The sequence below is a fragment of the Myodes glareolus genome, chromosome X (genome assembly GCF_982192425.1).
Source record: "Myodes glareolus chromosome X, mMyoGla1.1, whole genome shotgun sequence".
Taxonomy (NCBI): Eukaryota; Metazoa; Chordata; class Mammalia; order Rodentia; family Cricetidae; genus Myodes; species Myodes glareolus.
The window spans coordinates 28,585,787-28,599,769 of record NC_142053.1 but is presented as its reverse complement, the minus strand read 5'-3'; the positions used below and the strand labels follow the sequence as shown (position 1 = coordinate 28,599,769).

The window sequence follows — 13,983 nt, the reverse complement described above, 5'->3', positions numbered from 1 at the left end:
AGCTCATGCCCAGCCCAGTCTAACGTTTCTGCATAGGTCTCATGTCAGATTCGTAATACTGGGTCTTTTGTGCCTACCTGGCTACTGCAGGAGAGCCACATGTTCATCCTCATCAAGTTCTGCCCCCGCTTCCTTTTCCTGACCTCCCACGTGGATCCATGGTATATCTGGCTGGGGAAAGCCTAGGTTGGACAGGTTGGGACAGCTTATCATTATCAACAAATGGCTACCTGTCACATTGTCAACCACAAATTCCCTGTCGTCTTTCTTCTTTGAAACACTGGGGCAGTGACCTTGATTCCAAGACATCACACAGCTCACCAACTTCGGTCTGAACTGATAGACAGTTCATAGTTGCTACCAGCTTTGGGACTAAGGCTGAGTTTGATTTGAATTTCAGTTCTGCTACTTATTTGCCCTGTGGCCTTAGGCAAGTTATTTAACCTCTGTTCGGTTCAGCTTCACTTTGGTAAAACACTAGCGGTAATGCCTTCTGGGAAAGTTGTTGGGATTAATTTTGCTACGCCATTCATAGGGTACTTAGCTTTGTGGCCAGCACATAGTAAGTACTCGTCATTGTTATTTGCTATTTGGCTAAAGGTGAGCAGTGCCAGACCTATTTGCTGAGCTAGCTACCCGCTCTGGGAGCTGGTGGGAGCCCTAGGCTGTGGAGTTGTCAGTTGCTAGTTAAGGACAACTGATCCCACTTCGTTCCTCCTTCTCCTAGGTGAATATCATCCCCATCATTGCCAAGTCAGATGCCATCTCTAAGAGTGAGCTGACGAAGTTCAAGATCAAAATCACCAGTGAACTTGTGAGCAATGGAGTCCAGATCTACCAGTTCCCCACGGATGATGAGTCGGTGGCTGAGATCAATGGAACCATGAATGTGAGTGGGGGCACAGGGTTCGACTTTCCAGACGTGTGTTCTTATGAGCAGCCTTTGGCAGGTAGTAGTGAAATACATTCATCAGCCGTCTTTGTGTTGATCTTACCTCTTGAGTGCCTGAGACTCAGGTATTGGGGACAGAGGACCCAGAACCTAACTAGTTCCTGTTTCTAGTGATGGCTGCTGTGACATCTCGGTCACAAGAGATTAGTAACCAGGGGAAGAGCAAGGCTGACATGAGGTTGCATGTGGAGTGGGAATTCAGGCCTCTCTTGCTCCTCGTTTTTGGCTCCTGTGCGTGTTCATATGTGTGTACAGGTGTGTGTTCATGTTTGTGATGACCAGAGTTGGATGGGTGTCTCCCCTGATCACTCTCCATGGTGTTTTCTGTGGTAGGGTCTCTTGCTGAAACCGAAGCTCACCAATATGTCCTAGTCTAGCTGGCCAGCTTGCCCAGGGGTCCCGTTTTCTCCATCTCTGCCTTCTAAGTCCTAGGATTACAGGTAGCTGCTGTGGCTGGCCGCCTTCCCTGTGAGTGCTGAGGGACTGAGCTCAAATCCTCGAGATTACCAGGCAGGTACTCTATCCACTGTGCCATCCCTCCAGCCCCCAAACTGCCTTCTTAGTACCCCTCAGATTTAGGCCAGGCAATCTTCCAGACTGAACTGCAAGAAAGGAAAACTATGTTTGTCTCTGACCACAATGATGCCAGCACAGTAGGTACAGCAAAAGCTGTAAAGGCCAAAAAACCTGCTTGGCCTCAGAGGCACAGGGATGGGCTGTTGGCCAAGAATTGAGCCCTATTGTCATGAACCGAACAATGAGAAATAGTCTCCAATTTTCTGGCAACCACAGTGATTTTTTTCTAGGATCTTAGGCTGGAACATGGTGATTTTTTTTAAAGATTTTATTTATTTTTATTTTATGTATGTGAGTGTTTTGTCTGCACGTATGTAAGTACCATGTGTGTAGTCTCCATGGAAGCCAGAAGATGGCATTGGATCACCTGAGACTCAAGTTATAGATGGTGGGGAGATGTCTTGTGGGTGCTCAGAATCAAATCCAGCTCCTCTGCAAGAGCAGCCAGGGCTCGCAAGCACTGAGCCATCTCTCCAGCCCCTGTGATGTTATTTTGAAGCCCCAGGGTTATGCTTTGCCTTATTAAGTGTGAATGAATTTACAGAAAGAGTCCTCTTTTCTCTCCTCCCCACCTCCCCCACTAGAGGAATGAGTAAGAGAGAAGGCCGAGAGTCAAACACTCGCGGGGCTGCTTTGCAGTGTGTTGCTGCTGTTGCCGTGAAAGCTTCAATGTTGTGATTTCTAGGAGACAGCTGATGGCTTTCAGCAAGCCTCTGCTTCAGGAACAGATTCCTTTTTCTCTATTGAGAGGCATCAGTTTTTCCTAATGACATAATGTCAGGGGACAGCCAAACTCAGGCAAGCCTTGTAATAAAAGCCATTTTTAGCAAACTTTTCCTGCTGCTGGTGCCCTCTAAGTTATCATTACAGCATCAGCTGCCACCTCCTGTGAACTGGCCAACAAATCAGCATAGTCAGGCAGCAAGTCACCGTCTGGCCTGACGTCCTGCCCATCAGCACAGCCCACCCTAGGTGGGTTTATGAGTAGAAGCCCTTCATCTGCCTTGACAAGTCTGGCTCAAGTCTGTGTGCCGGGAGGTAGGTAGAGTTGTGTTCTTTGTGACCTAGTGTGGGTGTGGACAAAGATTAAAAACAAAACAAAACAAAATACTGCTGTCCTCTCCAGGAGTCAGGGCATTTGGATGGAAATGAAGGTCTGTTATGATAAGCAAACTGGATAAGGTGCCCAGCCTGTAGCGAAACAGGAAGTGCTTTCTGGGTGTTGCTTGCACTGATGTCTGGAAGCATCTAGTCACCTCAGGGACCTCAGTCCTATAGATAGCTTCCAGGCTCATTCTCTGAGTCAGCAAGCAGCGTTCAGCCTCACAGTTTGCTTTGCTACAAACAAAGAGGAATAAGTTTTCCCGCAACGCGAAGGTGTCCCACCAAACTCTGTCACTACATGATGGCTTAGAAGTGGCAACCTCCCTTTCTGTGTTCTCAGCTCAACTCCGGTCTCCTGTTGAGCCGAGAGCAGATTCAACCTCAGAGTTCCCTTCTCCACCATGCTGCTGTGGCAGCCAAGAGAGTGCAGGGCCCTATCTTATGTGTAACAGCCCAGAGTTTTCCCTTGTTTCACTTTGAACAACTAAATTAAAAACTAGTTGTGGTAGCGCATGCCTGTCATCCCAGCACTGAAGCAGGAGGATGACATGTTTTATTCTGGCCTGGGTTATACATATAACCTGCCTCCAAAAGAAAAAGAGAAGTAAGCTAAGTCTGATGAGTTCAGGGTCATCCCTCTAAGTAGCATCGCTCAGAATTCACCCCCTTGCATGCCATCATGCTCTTTTGAATGGGAAGGGAAGAGAAGGGGTACCCTACAGCCAGGATGCCTGGACTTGGGCATGTCTGCGAGAGGGGCCTGTATGGGAAGCTTCTGTGTCCCAGATGATGAATTGGGAAGCAGGAGGGAGGAGTCACCGCTATAATAAACACAAAAGTGCTTTGCCCACTTGCCAACATTACAATTGTGTCAGAGTCTCCAGAGAAACCATGGTTTATGCACTGGTATCAACAGAGATGGAGAGGGCGTGCTTGGGTGCTATGAGGTCTGGGTGCTGGCCTTTCCATTCTAGATATGGTTCCAGGTCCCCAGTTCCTGCCCACTGCACAGTCTGTTGTCATGGGAAATAGAAGAGGCTGAAGTGTTTTGTTTTGTTTTTTTAAGCTAGTTAGAGAAGACTGTGCAGCTGCTCTCTCATTCCCAAGTTAGAGATATTCATGGGTGCACATGCCCAGCCTCACCCTCAGCTTTTGGGTGACTCTGGAAAACTTTATTTCAGATTGTGGAGGCAGGAGATGGGGGAGTTGGGGGAGAGGGAGAGAGTTCATTGGATGCTATTTTCAACCCCTACTGGGATTCCTCTCAAAGCTGTAGGCTTTAAATCTCAGAATTGCCACACTGTTTTAAGTTAATTCATTCTTTTGAGACAGGGTCTCACTAGGTAGCCCAGACTGTCCTTAAACTTGTGACCTTCTTGTCTCAGCTTCCTAATTGCTGGCATTATAGAACGGAGTCAACATGCCCAGCTTATTGTTTAGATGCGGTGCTGCTGCTCTGGCATAACGACACACTAGAATCTCAACACTTGGGAGGTAAAAGCAGGTGGATCAGAAGTTTAAGGTTATCCTCAGCCACACAGAGAGCTGAAAGATAGCCTGAACTACATGAGACCCTGTGTAAAAAAATACAACAAAAATGTAATGCTATTGTTTTTTTTTAAAGATTTATTTATTACGTATACAGTGTTCTGTCTGCATTATGACTCCAGACCAGAAGAGGGTGCCACATCTCATTACAGATGGTTGTGAGCCACCATGTGGTTGCTGGGAATTGAACTCAGGACCTCTGGAAAAGCAGTCAGTGCTCTTAGCCTCTGAGCCATCTCTCCAGCCCTTAATGCTATTCTTAGGATAGCTCAAATTATAGCCAGGGATTAAAAAACAGGCCCAGTTACATGACTAAGCTCAGTTAGTTGGCTGCTTTGTTAGGCACTGGGTTTGATTCCCACAAATTGTATTTGTACCACTAAGAGCACATGGTTGACAAACTGGATCATAGGGAGGCCCATAGGCCCTGGTGTGTCCTTTCCCTCCACAATGCAATGGTGTCTCTATTGTACCCATGGACTTCTGTTGGAATGACCAACGTGCTTGAGTGAATTAGGTGACAGTCTTGTTTAGTTACCAGTGGGAGTCTGAAATGGGAGCAAGGAGAAAGAGCCCCATGACTGGTAGGCACTGTCTACCCTGGGAAGAAACCAAGGCTAGTTAGTATACTCCACCAGACCAGAACCTGATGGAACCTCACAACCTAAAAACAAAAGCAGAAAGCATTCTTCTGGTCTTCAAAGCATAACATGTGTCCTGACACTTGGATCATCAGATAACTTTCAAATGGACCCGGGGAGGTTTAAGGTAGACATGGAACCGGAGAAGTAGTTGCTGTGATGGGAAAGTATTGTGTTGTGTGATGGTTTACTCTTTTGCCTTTTGGGGGGGGGGCAACACCTGGCTCCCAAATAAATCACACATGGAAGCTTATTCTTAGTTAGGAATGCCTGGCCTTGGCTTGTTTCTTTCCAGCTTTTCTGACAGATTATCCTGACTACCTTTCGCCGCTAGGCTTTTATCTTTCTCTATTTTTGTATACCCTTCTTTATTTCTTTCTCCATGGCCCTCTGGGTAGCTGGCCCCGATGCCCTCCTCTCCTTGTCCTCTTGCTTCTCTTCTTCCTTGTTTCTCCTTCTATTAATTCCCTCAGCCTACCAGCCCTGCCAATCCTTGCTTCCTGCCTTGCAATTGACTGTTCAGCTTTTTCTTAGGACCAGCAGGCATTTTAGACAGGCAAAGAACCACAGCTTCACAGAGTTAAACAAATTCAGCAGAAACAAAAGTCACGCACCTTAAACTAATATTCCTCAACAGTATTGCCCATGTGATAGTATTTGGAGATGGATCCTTGCAAGATCTGGTGAGGCAAGCCTATAATCACAGCTACCCTGAAGGTTGCAGCAAGTTTAAGATCTGCTTGGACTACAGGGTGAGTTCAGGGACAAGCCTGGACAACTTAGAGAGACCCTGTCTCGACATAAAAATGAAAAAAAAAGGCTGGAGATATATGTAACTCAGTGGCAGAGCGTGTGCCTGACATATGCAAAGCCTCTAGTTCAATTCCTAGGACTGATTTTTAGAGAGAAGAGAGGGGCTGGAGAGATGGCTCTAAAGTTAAGAGCGATACTACTCTTCCAGAGAACCTTAGGGCCCATGTGGTGACTCACAACTTCTTGTAAGTCCAGCCCCAGAAGGTCCAACCCTTTCTTCTGGCCTCTGTAGGCCCCTGCACTCACAGGCACATGCCCACATACAGATATGCACATGCACAATTCAAAATCAACCTCTTTTCAGAAGAGAGATTGGGCCTTTAGCGGTTAGTTAGGCCATAAGGGCTGCTCCCTCACTAATGAGATTAAGGGCCTTTATACGAGAGACTTATGTGTAGAATTTAGTTAGCTTGTATACCTTCTGCAATGGGACGATGTAACAAGAAGACCCTCATCAGACACCCAAAGGTGCTACTACTTTGAGCTTAAATGGCCAGCCTCTAGAACTATGGAAAGTCTATTTATGTCTGTAGATATTACTTAGTCTCAAGTATTTTGTTGTAGCTGTACAAAATGGATGAAGTTGTGACTCTAGGGCCAGACACCCAAGACAAGCTATGTATTTTGATAGCATTCTGCGTCTGGGAGACTTCATATCTTGGTGTCCCTCATCATAGGCTTAGGCAGAGTCACATGGGGACCCCTTATAAATCTGCTCATTATGTGTCAGCAGGGACCTCATATTGGAGCTATCAAAAGTCTCCTTCCCGGGACCTCATGTATGAAGCATCACCTGTTTGCCTCCAGCAGGAACCGGAAAAAACTAAGAGAAAGTCTGGTCTCCACCGAAGGGGGGATATTGTGGGTTGCGCCTTGTAGTGTGATTGAAAGTTAAACCTCCCCTCTGTCTTGTTTGATTCTATTCCGGTTGTCATAGTCACATGTCTTTCCAGAGCGTCACAGTCAGAGCTTGTTTCCAGTGACTCCGGCCTGTCATGTTTAGTTGACTTCCAGCAGATGCTGTTTAGCCAGGACACCAAATGTCGACCATCCTAGGTGCCTCGGGGAGGCTGGCAACCAAGGTGTGGTGGCATCACTACTTACCGGGAAGACCTAGCATGGGAGTCTAGGACATGCAGGGCTCCTTTAAGCTCTCTGTCCTGGCTTCGTCTGATTCTATCTAAGGTTTATATTTCTGGCCCTTGGAAATGATCTGTTTGCCTGTACTTTCCAGAACCATCTTTGATGCCAGTGACAAAGGAGTGTGCTGTGGGAGGTTTTATGTGGCCTTGGAATTCAATTTGGTGGGGCCTGTGTGTTTGAGAATAGTCAGGGAGCTGGAGGAATCAAATGACAGCAGTTTGAGGAAGCGGGGAAGCAAGTGACCCTGTCATTCTGACAGTGTCCCTTGATGATAAAAATAACAGGCCCAAGGGAAGACTGGCATTTCCTACGCCTTTATTTTCTTCTCGTGTTTTTTTTCCTACTTGAACCTAGAGAAGTGCCTCCCACTTCACACACAGCCCTCCTGCATCCCTTAGAGCTGAGAGCCCAGGATGCAAGCAGATGATGATACAGCATGGTTTTCGTTCTCACCTCCTCCCTCAGTCTAGCCCTCTGCATTCAATGCCCCTCATCTCTCCTGCAAGCACTGAGCTCATGACCCTGCTTGAACTTTCCCTCTCATCTCCTTCCCTATTCTGATAGCTCCGTCAATCTCTATTCACGGAGTATTTATGGAGTACCTACTATTAACCCTTGGTTACATCCTGTCTAATAGGATTTTGAGACTGTAACTTAGGTTTTGACAATGAGAGTCCAAGCTCCCAAGGTGCAAGGAAGTGTCTTCTACTTTTTTATGTCCCTCATGGTACACTAGGTACATGGGGTCAGTGTGAGCGCTTATCTAGGGTGGGCAAAAACAAAGACAGTCCAGCTCAGTGGTTTTAGACTGTGCTCTCAAACTCTGGAAAGACAACAGTGATGCCAGATTCTGTACTCGGCCCCTTCTGATTCTCATAAACCCATCCCCAGTGACGGTGACTGGTGAGCGTAGCTTGCTAGGTTATATATCCATTTAAGTTCCTGTCCATTCCCTGTGTTTTCAACCATGATATTGTTATCCAGAACAGAGAGTCAAGAACTAGGTCTCATCCCTGCCTGGCTGTGGAGCCCTGGAGCTTAATAAATGCCTCTCAATGCTACTGCAGTGAGTGATGCCTCAGAGAGACGACCCAATGTCCTGGAGACGAGCAACAGTTGCATCATGGGGCATTCGCTGCCATCCTGCTGGAGTTCTGAGTGCTTGTTTGCTTCTGTTCTAGGCCCACCTGCCGTTCGCTGTCGTTGGCAGCACAGAAGAAGTGAAAATAGGCAACAAGATGATGAGGGCGCGGCAGTATCCTTGGGGGACTGTGCAGGGTGAGTCTGTGCAGAGGGGCTGCACTTAGCGCTTTCTTTGTGTATCTGCTGCCCCTGCCATGATATGGCGAGCTCCTAGATTGTCTCAGCCTCCGCTACTCAGTGTGGGTCTCAAACAGCCACAGGGGTCACTAGCAGCAAGCTCTGGTCCCGTGCTCAGATTCTATGATGGGAGCAGACTCCTTTTGTCTAATGGAGAAGGTACTCTCTTATACCCCACCCTGAAAGAGCAAAAGACAAATGGACTTGGCACAACATAGAAAGGGCTATAGAAGTTGAGTGTGTCATTAGGAGAGGCACGAGAATGTTTGCAGCATTATCATTATGAATTTATCATTCATAATGATAAATTATTACAAACAATGAGGTGTCCATCAGAATAGCTGGGGTAATTTGTGAAATAGTCATATAATGGGATCTTAGACAGCAGTGAAAGTGAATGAATTTCAGTTACAACTGTGTGAATGGCTCTCAGAAACACAGTGCTGAGCAAAATAAAATCACACAAGAATGCATATGGTAGGTTTCTATTTATATGAATTCCAAAAGTAGGCTAAAATAACATGATATGTATTGTGATAAATTCATGCATGAGTGATGAATGATGAGACCATTGTCATTAAACACACAAAACAATGAGAGCTGGAGCAGTGGACCTGACCTCTGTTCCCAACACCCACACCACGAGGCTCACCTTCCTCCTTTAACTCCAGCTCCAGGGGATCAGAACCCTCTTCTGACCTCTGTAGACACCCTACACACACACACACACACACACACACACACACACACACACACACACACACAAATAAAATAAATCTTAGAAAATTGGACCAATAAGATGTCTTGTGGGGGCAAAGGAAAGGCGCTTTCCTCTGAGCCTGTTGTAAAAGGAGCGGTGGGCTGCGTTCCTGGCGCCCAGCTGCCCGGCTAGTTTACACCCGAAATAATTACACGGAAACTATATTCATTTAAACACTGCCTGGTCCATTATCTCCAGCCTCTTATTGGCTAGCTCTCACATATTAGTTTAACCCATCTCCATTAATGTGCATTGCCATTTGACTGTGGCTTACCAGCATGAGTCTAACCAGCGTCCGTCTTGGAGAGGAGAGCCATGGCGTCTGCCTGACTCTGCTTTCTTTCCCCCAGCATTCTGTTCTGTCTACTCCATCTATCTAAATTCTAATGGCTTGAGTTTGATCTCCAGCACCCACCCAGTGGAAGGAGAGAGCTGATTTCTAAAGCTTGTCCTCTGACCTTCACACAAACACCAGCGCCCTCACAAGTGTACACGTGCACACCCACACCCCCTCACACTAAACGAATTAAAATAAAAAAACTATACAAATGACTGCTAAACCCTGTCAGGATGGTGCTTCAGTTTCATTACCAGAGGAGGCAGGGAGTAGAGAGAGGTGCATGAGATCAAAAAGAGGCCAGCAGGGGCTTCCAAGGTAACAGTAACATTAGCTTCAGTTGTGGGGATATTTACAAATTTTAAATTTCTTTAAATTGCACATACCTATTTCATGTACTCTTTTATAGATATGCTTATTTCATAATGTTAAAAAATTAGTTATATACCGTATACATGCATGACAATTCTTTTCGCACTCTGTCTCACACATGTTTCTCTTGTCGGTTCAGGAGGTAACATGAACCCTAGGACTCTGCCACAGGCAGAGATTTGGGGGCCCTAGGTCTGTAGCTGTAAATCAGGCCATGACTGACAGTTTCTCTGTAAATTCTTCCCAATCCTTGGGCAAATAAAGGAGAGTGGGCACCCAAGAAGGGTGGCATCCATCTGTAAGTCCAGTCCTGGGAGGTGGGGGGCAACTGAGAAGAGAGGATCGTGAGTTGAAAGGCAGCTTCGGGAGACCGTGTTTCAAAGAAGCGAAGATGAAAGTTGCTAGTGAGTTGGCCACCTCACATCCAAAGGCTGGTATGATTGAAGGCACAGCAAAGCCCCACCCACAGTGCTGGAGTGCTTTCCTTCTTTCTTTTGTGCTGCTGAGACTGGCACTCGGGGCCTCTCATGTATGCTAGGCGAATGCTCTGCCACTAAGCTACATCCTTGGTTCTTCTTTGTTACAATGTCAGAGACGGAAGTCAGGCCTCATGCCTGCTAGATGAAAACTCTACTGTTGAGCTCCATCCCCTGTCTGGATGTCCCATAGGTAGGAGAAGACTGTTTGGCAGAGCTACGCAAAGTTTTGCTCTTCTCCGCCATTTGAGGCTGGGGATGTGTCTTAGTCAGTGTTTTATTGCTGTGAAGAGACACCATGACCAGGGTCACTCTTTCTGTTTGTTTTTTTTTTATTTGTTTGTTTGTTGTTTGTTTGTTTTGACCATGGCAAACGTTTACAAAGGAAAGCATTTAATTGGGGCTGACTTCCAGGCTCAGAGGATTGATTATCATCATCATGGCAGGACATGGCAGCACGCAGGCAGACAGGGTGCTGGAGAAGGAGCTGGGAGTCCTACATCTTGACCCATGGGCAACAGGAAGTGAACTGAGACACTGCACATAACTTAAGCATATATGAGACCTCAAAATCTGCTTTCACAGTGACACACTTCCTCCAACAAGGTCACACCTCCTAATAGTGTCACTCCCTATGAGATTCTGGGGGCCAATTCCATTCAAACCACCACCACAGGGTGTTGCACTAGGAACACTGGGAAGAGGCTTCTGGAACCAAGAGCCACACCTTTGGAATCTGTGGCCTGAAAGACAGAAACCTGAGGTGGGAGGAGACAAACCAGCAGACAGTTCCAGTGACTTCCTTCCTCCAACTTGGACTACCCTGCTCTTATCCCAAACTGAGTTTTGTTGTTGTTTGTTTGTTTTGAACTCTCTAGTTGACATTTTTTCTGGATGAGGAAGCAGTTGAACACTGCTTGGAAGCCTAAAAAAAGGCTTAGAATTCTTCCTTTCTTCTATCCTTAAAAAAAATAGAGTTTTGTGTAGCCCAGGTTGACCTTGTAATCACTATGTAGTTGAAGCTGGCCTTGAAGTCCTGACCCTCCATCCCCCACCTCCTAAGTGCTGAAATCACAGGTGTGCAGCACCAGGCCTGGCTCTAGAATCATTCCTCCTGAGCAAGGGTCACTGTCTTGAGCTGGAGAAGCAGATACATATAGCTTGCTCCCAAGGAGTTATTTATTATTGCTGCAGCTTTTTATATTAGTTTATGTTCTATAGCAATAGATATAGTTCAGTACTGAATGTAAGGGGCCTTAAGTAGAAAGAGTACATGGACCACTCTGGACTTTGGACAAATACTTCTGATGACCATATCTGACCATCTCTAATAGTACAATGCAATGGATCCGGGCCTGGAGGCATCCTATTAGAGCCCTGCTTGCAGCGTGGCTCTGGCCAGAAGTCCGCTCTGCTGTGATTTAGTCCACATCACTCACTTTCTTGTCTACTACCCAAAATGCAACCTTTGCCCACAAGGCAAAGAAGCGGTATCTACTTTCTCCTGCACATTGCAGTGGTCAGGCCATTATCCACCCTTGGTAAAACACCTCCTCGGAAGCTTTTACCACCCACATGGGCCACACTTAAGGTCTGCCCCTCCTTTTCCCTCTCATCTTTCCTACCCTAGTTCTTTTTCTCTTGCTCTCTGGAGATTCATCTATGGTCTTTGCCTCGCCCCTACACTACCAGGATTTGAAACCTAACTCTGCAACTTGCCCACTGTGTAACCTTGCCTACCCTTCTGGAGGCCTTGTGAAGAAGATCATGTTCTATTATCTGCCTGATAAATTCTACTCTTCCTTCCAGCGTCATCCAAGAGGTTTTATCTTTGGGGAAGCCCTTGTTCTCCTGGAGTTCACAGGTCCCCCTCTTCTGGGCTTTTCCTGCACTGCAGCCACGCCTCCACATTTGTAATTTTGGCATTGTGTTCTATTGTTCTGTTTACATGTGCTTTCCCATTAAGCTGCAGGTTCCTAAAAGCGTAGCCCCAAGACTTTGCTTCTGAACTATCTAGGCCAGAGAGAATACTGGAAACAGAGATTCTACTAATATTTATTGGGTGGATGGCTAGATAGAGGTGCATGTGTCGTCATCTGCAAAGCAATGTAGAGCAGATATTTCTGCGCAAGGCTGCTTGGTAAATTTGTGTGGAGGCCTTAATGAAAGTTCTTAGATATTTGCACAGTAGTATTGCCCTTTCATAATGTTTCATTCCCATTTTCACAGAAAATGGAATTAGGTTAAATGTGTAGGAGCTGTATAAAGAGGCTGCAAGGCGATGTCACCATTAGACACTTTACTTCTCACTGCATCCATTTCTTCTTCTGCTGGCCTTCCTTTCAATATACTTCCAATGCCCCAATCCCCGCTATGCAGTTGAAAATGAGGCCCACTGCGACTTTGTGAAGCTGCGGGAGATGCTGATTCGGGTCAACATGGAGGATCTGCGGGAGCAGACCCACACCCGGCACTATGAATTGTACCGCCGCTGTAAGCTGGAGGAGATGGGCTTCAAGGACACCGACCCTGACAGCAAACCGTTCAGGTACCGCTCATGCCAGGTCAGGCCCGCCTGGCCCAGTTCAGAAAACCTTGCCCTGGACAATTAGCAGGGGAGGAGAGATGTGGGGGTTAGCTGGGGGGCGGGGAGGCAAAGTCACCAGTGTTGCTTGACTATTCCCTCTCTGTGTTTGCGCATCTGCCAGAAAAGCTACCACCCCGCTTAGAAAAGCAGGGGAGGGCGGGGGTCCAGAGAACACTTTGCTGACTACTCACTGCTTTGGCCCTTCCCTTCCATACATAGCTGTCCTAGCCAGCTAGGCTCACCCAGACCCTGAGCTGGGCTTTCGTCCTACTGGGTGGCTGTTAGAACTGTCCTCTGTTCCCACTTTCTTCATCTGGCTCCCCTGCTGCTTAAGACGGGTTTCCAGTATGTGCTTCCCTAGCATGCACAAGCCCCAAGTTCATTCCTAGCACTAAGTAAAGAAATAGGAAAATACAGAATAGGACCACAGTCACTTTGCTTGTATTGGTGACCTGCCTGTGGCTCCTCTCCCACCGCCTAAGAATTTCAGTATGAGTTTTGTTTTGACCCCTGAAGATGAATAATCCCTGGTGTTTTCCTCACCTCAGAACTAAAGTGCTTTTTATTACACAGGTGGGAGCCCTAGGCCAATGGAAGCATCTGCTCTATATACACAATGCGTCATCAGCCCTGCATTTTGAATTACCATATGTTGCCCTTTACCGTGACTCCATCTCCTTTCAGGAAATGTCAGACATCCGTGAGCAAGCCAGGAGGAATATTTGAGGGAGGAAAAGGCACTCAAATGGCCTCTGGGATCCCACAGAACTTGTTCATAGCAGAAAGAGGGTCTAGGACACTGTACAAGCAGTTCGTTGGGGAAATGTCTGCTTTAGGAATGGCAGCCTCCCACCCCTCTGTGGAGAGGCAGGTCAGGGCCCCAGAGCTCCTGAGCAGGGAGCAGAGAGAGTTTGTCTCTGATGGAAGGCCCTCCGTTTCTCTCCTTCACCTCCACAGTTTTCCTCTGCATCTGGAAGGTGTACTTCTACCTGGCCATTCAGCCCTGGCCTTCTCTTCTTTGCTGCATCCTCGATTCTTCTGTTCCTGCATCTTCACCTTCCCCCCTCTCTCCCACTGCCCTTGTCCACCTTGCTGGTAAAGACTCCTGCCTCATGAGCCCTTTTTTAGTTCTGCTCTTTCTTGCCAGTTCCTCCCATCAAGAGCTTTGTCTCTGACGGGGAGAAACATTTCTGTATCCACTGTTCCTCTTCCTCCTCTCTCACTTCCTCAACCCACTGCAATCTGGCTTCTGCCTCCAGCTCTCCACAAAATGGCCTCTCTCTAAGGCCTACAGTTGTAGATCAGTGGCCAATTTCATCGTGGCTTGATTTCTAGCTTTGATTTTAATATGAAA

At 46.9% G+C, this 13,983-nt stretch overlaps 1 protein-coding gene across 9 annotated transcripts in view; it reads left to right on the top strand.

The window, feature by feature from the left end:
* Septin6 (septin 6) overlaps positions 1-13,983 on the top strand; it is a 136,433-nt gene that overhangs the window by 107,116 nt on the left and 15,334 nt on the right. For all 9 annotated transcript variants that reach the window (XR_015000382.2, XM_048450414.3, XM_085684690.2 and 6 more), the window contains exons 7-9: positions 728-889; positions 7,959-8,055; positions 12,422-12,590. Coding sequence is in view for 8 of the 9 variants with exons in the window: in XM_048450414.3 (XP_048306371.2) it covers positions 728-889; positions 7,959-8,055; positions 12,422-12,590 (428 nt within the window). In the remaining variant the exon portion in view is untranslated. The remainder of the gene's footprint in view (positions 1-727; positions 890-7,958; positions 8,056-12,421; positions 12,591-13,983) is intronic.